At 39.0% G+C, this 9,571-nt stretch overlaps 3 protein-coding genes across 5 annotated transcripts; 2 read left to right on the forward strand and 1 right to left on the reverse strand.

The window, feature by feature from the left end:
* lzic (leucine zipper and CTNNBIP1 domain containing) lies at window positions 1-2,683 on the reverse strand. The gene is made up of 7 exons (XM_077602942.1): window positions 2,477-2,683; window positions 2,246-2,362; window positions 1,651-1,786; window positions 1,307-1,405; window positions 1,134-1,229; window positions 963-1,038; window positions 1-886 (listed from the first exon to the last, which is right to left on the reverse strand). The coding sequence occupies exons 2-7, from the start codon at window positions 2,344-2,346 to the stop codon at window positions 831-833; spliced, it is 564 nt and encodes a 187-aa protein (XP_077459068.1). The 5' UTR covers window positions 2,347-2,362; window positions 2,477-2,683; the 3' UTR covers window positions 1-830.
* Window positions 2,295-6,782, forward strand: nmnat1 (nicotinamide nucleotide adenylyltransferase 1). Of its 3 annotated transcripts, none has more exons than XM_077602924.1 (5): window positions 2,295-2,412; window positions 3,385-3,539; window positions 4,227-4,410; window positions 4,961-5,085; window positions 6,114-6,782. In XM_077602924.1, the coding sequence occupies exons 1-5, from the start codon at window positions 2,381-2,383 to the stop codon at window positions 6,512-6,514; spliced, it is 897 nt and encodes a 298-aa protein (XP_077459050.1). In that variant the 5' UTR covers window positions 2,295-2,380; the 3' UTR covers window positions 6,515-6,782. The 3 variants fall into 3 exon arrangements, with proteins under 3 accessions (XP_077459050.1, XP_077459039.1, XP_077459060.1); XM_077602913.1 differs by lacking the exon at window positions 2,295-2,412 and adding an exon at window positions 2,725-2,841; XM_077602934.1 differs by lacking the exon at window positions 2,295-2,412 and adding an exon at window positions 2,941-3,241.
* Window positions 6,783-6,936: 154 nt separating this feature from the next.
* Window positions 6,937-9,389, forward strand: rbp7a (retinol binding protein 7a, cellular). The gene is made up of 4 exons (XM_077602955.1): window positions 6,937-7,365; window positions 8,240-8,418; window positions 8,494-8,595; window positions 8,871-9,389. The coding sequence occupies exons 1-4, from the start codon at window positions 7,293-7,295 to the stop codon at window positions 8,928-8,930; spliced, it is 414 nt and encodes a 137-aa protein (XP_077459081.1). The 5' UTR covers window positions 6,937-7,292; the 3' UTR covers window positions 8,931-9,389.
* Window positions 9,390-9,571: the final 182 nt, after the last annotated feature.

The raw sequence follows: 9,571 nt of genomic DNA on the forward strand, positions 1-9,571 counted from the left end.
TAGCTTTTTTTCTTCCATTTTAATATGGTATTGTGGGTCATGTAACAGATGAAAAGTTGGAGGCCCAAGTACTAGGCTTTTGCTATAGATTGTCCAAATGGTTTTGCAGTGGAGAGCGGCAGTATAAATGAAGGGGCAGAAATGAGATAGAAGGCTGAGATTTATTGATATGTGGGGAAAGGGTTGTGTGATTGAGGAATAAAATAGAGATAAGTGCTAAAAAGGAATCCAAGTAGGTGAGGTCCACAATCATTTTTGTCTAAAGAAGGTTCATGCCAAACAATTCTTTAAGTCTTGTAAAATATACGCAGTATCAGGGCTAACATAAATATTATATACATTTTGGCGTGAGGGACTGTGACGTCAAGACTTTACCATAAAACACTTGTCATACATTTATAGTTTCACTATTGTCACATCATTTCTATGAATTTAAGAGCCATTCATTTCAGATCTTTTTCCCCCACTTGCAAAATTGCTGCCATTTTGATTTTGTTTCAAATGTAAAAATGACATCGAACTACAAACAAATACAATGTGTCATACAATGACAAACAATAATTTCACATTCGGGTTTTTGTATCGGATAAACTCCACCCCCAAAAACCGAAAAAAAACAACAGCAACATGCCACTTTTTCCTAACACTTAACTGAATAACATTCTACCTGCTAGAACATACACATAAATACACTAAGCTATTTAAAATGATACTATTTAAAACAATGTACAGAAAAGAAAAAAAGTGCATTTGTTATTTACAAGTGCATCCACCTGTTTGGTTTTCTCCTGAAAATTAAAATGTTCTTTCCTTGTTTTAAATTATAGGAGCTATACTTTGTTTTTCACGCCAGAACTCGCTAATGCCAATATTTTATCTTCAGACCCTGGAAAAGAAGAATGTAAAATACATTAGTTATATTGTATTTCATATTCTGTCATTAAAAGTGTAATTTTAGTCACCCATCATGACTTTTTCAAACTGGTTCAAAGTAGCTGTGGCGTTTTCTACAAGGAAAGCTTCATCTTGGCTTGTGAGCTGTCCAAAAAAAGGGGAACATTTAACCAATGCAAGTCAGAAACAGGTAAGACACATTTGATCTCTCTTTATTGGCAATGTTTTATTTGACTCACCTGCTCGCCCAGCTTCCTTAGAGCTGTGAGCACCTCCATTTTCTGCTGAGTGTAATCGCCCCGAGACAGCTTCCCTACCATGACGTCACGGTCCATCTGTGCACAATAACGTTACACGAGCTTAGCGGGAAATGTCGGAAGGCCACAGATATGAAACCAAATACACATCAAACCTCTCCCAATCTGGTTCTAAGCTGTCCTGGCTGCTTCTTAGCGAAAAGTCGGATCACCTCCGGAGTTTTGAATGCTTGACTGATGGCAGCCTGGGTGGCCTGAAAAAACAAAAATACATTAGACGACAAGCTGATGGCCATACTAATCCATTCACGTTTATGGAATTGATCAATCAATAAGATTAGATGGTCATTTTCCCCCCATCTTGTCATGTAAAAAGTCGCACAGTTTTAAGAAATGTTGTTAAACGATGCCTACAATTTCCATCTGGTATCACTGAGACCCATTCTAAGTAATTGGCTGTACATTTTGCTACAGACACAAGCGTGTTCACTGCACATACCAGCTGCATGCCGCTGAGTTCATCCACAAGGGTCATATCTCCTGTCATGATCTTTTTCAGTGAATCATTGAACTCGCTCAGTTGCTCCAATGTCTCCCTCTTTGTCTCTTCATATTCTTCTTCTTCAAGCTCTTCCCTTTAATTGACACATTGTCAACATTGAGGTAAATAAATACATTTTAAAAAAAATCCTTAAGTACCATCCACCCAAATTCTATACATTTTCTCCCACTCATATGAAATTCTAAATGAAATAATTAATAAATACTATAGAATATTAGGTAGAATTTGGTGATATGTTCAAATCAAATTTGTTATAAGAAGAAAACCAAGACATCCCAAATCCAACATAGGCAACAAACAAGAAACAAATACATTTGCTTGAGTGGGCCACCTAAAGTGACCTGGCGGACCAGATCTGGCCCACGCACCTCGAGTTTGACACAAACAACCCAATAACCAAGAAATCAAACTTGCATGTTTTTAAAAAGTAAGTATTCGTAAAAATTCACGCGGATAACACTCCAAACTGGAGCACACTCAAGTACCGGTACAAGTTTGCAAATCAACGGCCTGCCACTGTTTATTTGACAACCTGCATTCTTCAAGATCCTGTAGCTGCTGCATCAGCCTGTCAAGTTGCTCCTCCATATTCTGCCTCAGTTTGCCAGTTTCCGACTTTCCACGGGAAGCCATCGTCAGCGATGTTGCCCTATTTGTAACACAGAATATGAATGTGTTTATCACGCGTCAATTTCACGAGTAGGTGTTTTGAGTTGAGTTGCCTACAGCTAGTTAGCATGCTAACTAGGGGATAAAAGCTCACCACGGTTTGTAAAGAATTTGGTCCGTGGTCCAATCGAAGAGAAGAATCGTCACACTCGCTTCATATATGTAGCAACGGTAATCCGTAATTTAAGGAATTGCCTAGTGTGTTTTGTTTTTGACGTTGCATTCACGATTGTTTGCGACTTCGAACAAAACTATAAAAGGCGGGTGTGGTTCGCCACTTCTTCCTGATTGGCCCAGCCAATCAGCTTTCAGAATGGGCAGGTTTTTTTTACCTTACGCCTTCCCGGATGTTATGTACGCAAGTCGCACTATATCAACCAAATAAATAAAGAACTAGATGCAAAAAGTCGCTAATTTTGGCGTTCGTATCGATGGCCGTCTTAAAGCAGTGCTTCGCTGGTGAGGGATTTTCTCTACTGAAATACTCACAAACGGCGAAATCTTGATAGATTTTCAAACAATTTCTAACAAATTGTATTACCGTGCACACGATTCAAGCTGTACGTTCTGCCACATTTTTTTTAAATTATTTCGTGCATCTTCCTTTTTTGACGTTTGAAACGTCATTCATCCATTTCCGTACCGATTTGGGGGGAAACTACTTTGAATAATCGATCAATTCATATCTATTTTAGAGTACACGCATCACTGACTTTGTCTCTCGATGGGCACTGGCACAAAATGGCCGACAAGGTATTACGGCCCTCCTCTTGGCTCACAGCGCGCATTATGCATCAAACGCTCTCTTACATATTGGATATTTTATTAAGCGAACATCCGCCTATGGTGCAGTCGTCTGGTAAATACTAGTTCATATAACTATTTTATTAAAAAAATTGCTGATATATTTAGTCATAACTTAAACCTTGTCTATTTATGTTACTGATATGACCGATTGCAATCTTTCGGACACCTATTTGTATACATTTACATTCCCTGAAGGGTTCAACACCTAACTGGAAAGAGCGAGAGAGGGGGAGGCATGGAGGACGAGAAGAGAACCAAAGTGGCACTTCTGGCGTGTGGATCCTTTAACCCCATCACCAACATGCACCTGAGGATGTTTGAACTGGCCCGAGATTTTCTGGAGGACACAGGTAGAGTAGTACATAGTACTCAACCCTTTAGGGCAAGTGTCTATTTTGGAATATTTCAAAAAGAAAAAAAAAATAACAAAGACCTGCGGCCCCAATGTTAGGACATCATAATTTGGGTCATGTCGGCGAAAATAATAACATTTTGGCAAACAACTGTGGCTTGTACATATATTATAACTATACTTTCAGTAGGTTATTGATATCCTCCCAACAAAGAAGTATATAGATTTAAAATGTCACTGTTTGGTAAAAGAGCAACGTGGTTACTGCTGAAATTCTGTGTCCACGTTACCAAAAGGTGTTTGGTTTACAAGAATGTTGTGATTACTGTATTCATTTACAGAACTGTTGCACTCAGATATTCTCATAATTAAACCATAAAGAAGACAATAGTTTTTGAAAGATTAAAAAAGGGGCAAACAATAAATACAGTTGATTTTTCTATTTAGTAATAACTTGACTTTCACATTGATAGTTGTATCGTGGGTTGACTTGCGAAAGATGTATTGATGATTATTGTTTTGCCATGTTGGCACTAGGAACCCAATTATCCTGGCTGGACAATCAAAATGGTTTGGACATGTGGTGCCGTCAATGGCAGTCAATGAGTTAAAAGTGTACCCCTTACTGGAATTTCTTTTGGGGCGGATGTGAGGCTCACACAGTGTTGAAATTCCATTTTGAAAGGTCGTTATAAGGTGGTGAAAGGTATTGTGTCACCGGTTGGGGATGGCTATAAGAAGAAGGGTCTGATCGAGGCTTTCCATCGTGTGAAAATGGCAAGACTGGCAACCGAGAACTCTGAGTGGATCACCGTTGATGCATGGGAGAGCTCGCAGCCAGAATGGGTGGAGACAGCCAAAGTCATTCGGTCAGTGAGTTCACTGCCTTCCTTCAAATGTGTTAGGTCAAAGTCAACCCTCATTGCTAAAAAAAACATGATAACAGTCATCAGAATAGATCCAATAATCTACATAGTATTATTAGTATACCTCTAACTAGAGATGACTTTTTTAAGTGATTCAAAATCATTCCTAGTTCTGACATTTTTCACTCAAAATACAAAGAGCAAATAATTACACACACGTCTTCTTGTCGAAGTTCCTAATCTTTGATGTGCTATGGTGTTATTCAAACGAGTCACTGTTTACTATCTGCACCCCAAGTGCCCAGGTCCATCACAGTGTTTGGATACTGTTGCCCAATCGACTGGTGTTAGTTTAAAGAGGAAAACAATAATGCAGAAAACATCCCACGGTATTTTACATTGCGAATTCAGCAAACACAAATGCGTACCCTAGCCATTAACAGGTTGAGCAAACACCCTAGAAACCAAATTGTAAACTGGAAAATCCAAATAATATTATCCAGAGTATGAGCACTTGAGCAACTCAAACTATGCTGTTTTTATGTCTTCTCAGACATTACTACGCAAAGATTTCTGCGGCAGAGGAAGCTGTTGACGATGTGGACACTGTCAAGTATGCCAAAAAAAGACGCATTGAAGAGAATTACGATGAGAGTCCCTCAAATAACAACACAAGAGGTGAGTCTGAAACTTTTTCTTTCAGTTTAATGGAACATAAACAACTCATGTTTATGTTGCAATAATCTTGTATGTGTGTATGCTAGAGTTTAGGTTTGTACTGTTCAATAATACCTTGATTATCATGTCTTCACTTATCGCGAAATCACTTATTCTCAATTTTTCTCTGCTATTAATTGTTCATTTTTTTTAAGTTCATAAAAATGTGAAAATCAACGCTGAAATCCGGACTGAAGTAAAAAAATATATATATATTTTTTTCAAGTTCATAAAAATGTGAAAATCCACGAGGAAACTCATAAGCGGAAGCCACTAAGACTCAGCACTGAATGAAATTTTGTCATTTATTTATTTTATAATTGCATAAAAATGTGAAAATCCACGCTGAAACTCAAAGTGCTAGACACTTGCTACTAGGACTCAGCACTGGAAAAAAAGTTATAAATAGGGGTGACCCTACTTCACATTTTTTTATTATCGCAACCATGTCTGGTCTACATTAACCGCGATATTTGAGGGATTATTGTGCTACCAACAAGAGCCACCAATGCTTTAACACAGGGATTGCCAACTCCAGTCCCCGAGAGCCCCCTATCTAGTCTTTTTTCCATATCTCCCTCCTCTACCACACTTGAATCAAATGATCAACTCATCAGCAAGCTGCCCAGAAGCTTCATACCGATCCCGATTATTTGATTCAGATGTCTTGGTGGAGGGAGACATTGAAAACACACTGGATAGGGGCTCTCGAGGACCGCAGTTGGCCACCGCTGCGTTAACAGATGACAGATCTTCGAGATGCCTGCATAATAGCATTCACAGCACTTTTATGCATTTCTTATAATGTCACAACAATCTTGTCTACAAAGCAGTTAAAATTATTTTGTCCTTTCAATTTCAATACACAGATGTGAAGCCAAAACCCATTTTTTAAGTGTTTGCAAATGTCATGTACATAAAATGTAATTTATTACTGCTAATAAATGAATAACAGTCTGATTTAAGCGAATTGTGTCCTTGAATGACAGAAGCAACTCAGCTAATGCTGCTGTGCGGTGCCGATGTCCTCGAGTCCTTCGGGATCCCCAATTTATGGAAGCAGGAGGACATCGCTGAAATAGTGGGCCGTTTCGGTTTGGTGTGCATCACGCGCTGTGGCAGTGAACCTTACAAATTCATCCACCAGTCAGACATGCTGTGGAAGCACCGCAAGGACATTCACGTGGTCCCCGAGTGGGTCTCCAATGACATTTCTGCAACGCACGTACGGCGGGCTCTGCGTCGCGGTCAGAGCGTCAGATACCTGCTCCCGGACGGCGTGCTCCGCTACATCCGTGAGCACCAACTCTACACCGCCGAGAGTGAGCAAAAAAATGTTGGCCTGGTTCTCGCACCCCTACAGAAATATGCAGGTGACAATTTGGATTAAAATGTGCTGCTGCATGGCACAAAGCACTATTTATTGAAACTTCTATGAGTGGAAATGAACCATTGATCTCAGAACTGTGAGCCGGGCGTGCTAACCAGTTTCCACCAAGCCCCCTAAACATTACATTAAAAAAAATGTTTTCTGTTTTTTTTTCCCCCTCCCTTTTCATTTTAATCCAAGACACGCTCTGAAAACATTTAAAGATAAACTGAGAATTTTTGTATATTGCTGAATTGTGGTGATGTGGTGTTAAAATGTTTTTCACAGACGTCATTTCCCTGATTTTTTTTATTGTTCTCACTTGAATAAGTAGAGGAACATTATTTGCACAGTGGTTAGAAATCACAGCCCAACACTAACATATAAATAGCCCCAAATATTACTTTTTACTTAATACTTAGGTTTGTGTGACAAACAGCAAACATTAATATAAACGTCAGTAATTCTGCATACACAAAAAAAAACTACAATCCTAAAAGAGTTTTCATGTAACAATGGCATCTTAGGTCAAGCTTCTAGACTTTTTTTCTCTCCATATTATCGTTGATCATGGCACATGACATTTATGTGTGTATTATATAATTATTAGCCACAAAACCATTCTTGGCTCACTGACTTACATACTAAATGGACCAGTCTAACTTGCCACCCATTAGAGCTAATCCTCCTCTGGTAAAATGGAATATGGACACACCTACTTGCATTACTTCCACCTTCTAAACAAAATTCTTTCAGTTTCATGTTGGAGCTAAAAACACAATAATACGGCACATACAAAATGTTTGCGAGCTTTTGTGGGACTTGGGATATGATCAGCAATGACAACCTTGATGGCTACATGATTGCGTTAGGTAATATACTGCTGATACTTTCTCATTGTCATCTTTGTCTGGGACTTATTAGCTTGCTTGTGCCTTTATTCTATGTATTTTATTATACGGCTAAATGAACTGGAACTCATGGCCATTTACAAAATGAATGGGACACTATGCACCTACTGGGGAGACTTGGTATGAGTTTCTTAACGATGGAAAATCCAGAGGAATGGAATTTCGTAGGTATATATTCCAGGGATGTGTATGAATTGATGTTCACAAACTCTTATTCATTTACAATTTCTTATTTATTTTAATATATCTTTTGGGCGGATTTATTACATGAACCCATTGCCTGCTATATTGACAAGAGGAGATGTCTAATTAATTTAAACTGAGAAGACTAGCTGTGATTGCTGAAGTTTCAGTGATACTGACAATGCCAGCCGTCCAGTCAGTTTTCAATGGGAGGAATTGTGGCCATATTTCCCTGCCAGGCACTCCTAGTCAAAATGGTCGTAGTTCATTTTGGACTTGGTTAATTAGTTAGTATGTACATGAATTAAATTTGCTACTCCATTATTCGTGGACGAGTCACAATGAAATTTGCTAGGGATAAACTATGGATGTATACACATTGATTTCCCTTTACTTTAATGATTCTCGAATTAATTAAAATGTTTCAGGCTAGCTTGAATAAATAGGCTATCTGTCAGTGGCAGTGAATGAGTTAAACAGACCCAGATAACCAGTTATTAAGAGTCCTTTGAACAATAGAAAAAAATGCAGCAGTAGCTGGTGAAATGATGGCATGTGCATAATAGGCTGTAGTTTGAGTGAGTTCTAAGAAGTGTGTCTCAATCCTGATTGTCTGTTCAAATGGTATCAGAAAATATATTATACCCCCCAGGTATCAGCCCTTGCTTGAGAAAGATGGCTCTGAAGCTGAAGATGCGGAAGTGGATCGAACAGCAGGGAGAGCGGTACATCATTAAAACGTGCACTACCTTTCGGAACTACACGTTGTCATTCCGAGTGGGTCATGAGTTCGAGGAGTTCACGCAGGGGTTGGACAACAGGCGCATGAAGGTGAATGCAAGTGGTCAAATGACTTGATTGTGGGGCCTGCCATGAATTTTGATCCATTTTTTTCCTTCCGCATAGTCGCTGGTGAGGTGGGAGGAGAACAAGCTGGTGTGTGAACAGACTGGTGAGAAGAAGAACAGGGGGTGGTGTCACTGGATTGAAGAAGAAAAGCTTCATCTGGTATGCTATTTTGGCCACACAAGTATTACAATATATGTTCCTTCATTTTTGCCTTATCTATGTATGTAATGGGTTGTTTTGATAGAAAATGTACAGTGTGCTTTTGTCACTGAGAAATATTGGAAAGGCTCTTGTCACATAAGCAACAGTGGAAAAAGGTTTAGACTTTGACACCATTACCTGTATCTGCACTAAAATGTAATTGAGCCCCAAAGTGTTCATCAGAAAATGGAAAAATGCATTGCCAAAATGTAACAATCTTCCCATGCATTCAGGAGCTATACTGTGACGGGGCAACCTGCACGCAAGTTTTCAAGAAGAAGATCAATGACTGAAGATGAGGACAATTGTGGGGGGAAAAACGACATTGGAGTATGATAGATATGACTTTTTTGAACCACTGCATTAAATGTGTTTTTGCTCATGAGGGGCTTAAGCAATGGTATGTGACCGGAAACCCTCAGGTAATAACTGGCTACCGCCACATATTTCTGGTTAGCTAGAAGACCTTAATTCAAAACTGGGATTAACTCATTGGCAGCCATTACACGTTGGACACCTATAGTCCAATTTAACTGGGAGGGGTGAATGTGTGTGTGTATATATGATCATATGATTATTTAATTATTAGTACATACGAATTAGGGTCCGAGAAGTGCCTTTTATTTAAACTGTATTTATTTAATCCATGTCTCAAATACAGCATACCAAATTAGCACCAGTTTCACAACACCATGTGGAATTTATATGTGTAAATTCTATTTTCGCACACAATAAAATTCTATGAATGTGGGGATCGGAAAATTTGATTTACATAATAAAATGCCCTGCTCACCAATTCAGAGTGTCCCCTGCCTGGTGCCTGTAGTTGGCTGGGATAGGCTCCAGCACCCCCCGCGACCCTTGTGAGAATAGCGGTTCAGATCATGAAAGAATGAATAATAAAATGTAAATTCAGGAGTTAAACTTACCTCTA

Source organism: Stigmatopora argus, chromosome 1, assembly GCF_051989625.1.
Source record: "Stigmatopora argus isolate UIUO_Sarg chromosome 1, RoL_Sarg_1.0, whole genome shotgun sequence".
NCBI lineage: Eukaryota > Metazoa > Chordata > Actinopteri > Syngnathiformes > Syngnathidae > Stigmatopora > Stigmatopora argus.

Coding starts and splice junctions, on each gene's coding strand:
- lzic (XM_077602942.1), bottom strand. CDS start 2,346: ATGGCTTCCCGTGGAAAGTCGGAAACTGGCAAACTGAGGCAGAATATG. Junction 1,787..2,245: donor CAGGATCTTGAAGAATGCAG/GTTGTCAAATAA, acceptor TGTCAATTAAAG/GGAAGAGCTTGAAGAAGAAG. Junction 1,230..1,306: donor TTAGAACCAGATTGGGAGAG/GTTTGATGTGTA, acceptor TATTGTGCACAG/ATGGACCGTGACGTCATGGT.
- nmnat1 (XM_077602913.1), top strand. CDS start 2,780: ATGCAAAAAGTCGCTAATTTTGGCGTTCGTATCGATGGCCGTCTTAAA. Junction 3,540..4,226: donor AGATTTTCTGGAGGACACAG/GTAGAGTAGTAC, acceptor CCATTTTGAAAG/GTCGTTATAAGGTGGTGAAA. Junction 4,411..4,960: donor GAGACAGCCAAAGTCATTCG/GTCAGTGAGTTC, acceptor ATGTCTTCTCAG/ACATTACTACGCAAAGATTT.
- rbp7a (XM_077602955.1), top strand. CDS start 7,293: ATGTTTGCGAGCTTTTGTGGGACTTGGGATATGATCAGCAATGACAAC. Junction 7,366..8,239: donor TGGCTACATGATTGCGTTAG/GTAATATACTGC, acceptor TATACCCCCCAG/GTATCAGCCCTTGCTTGAGA. Junction 8,419..8,493: donor TGGACAACAGGCGCATGAAG/GTGAATGCAAGT, acceptor CCTTCCGCATAG/TCGCTGGTGAGGTGGGAGGA.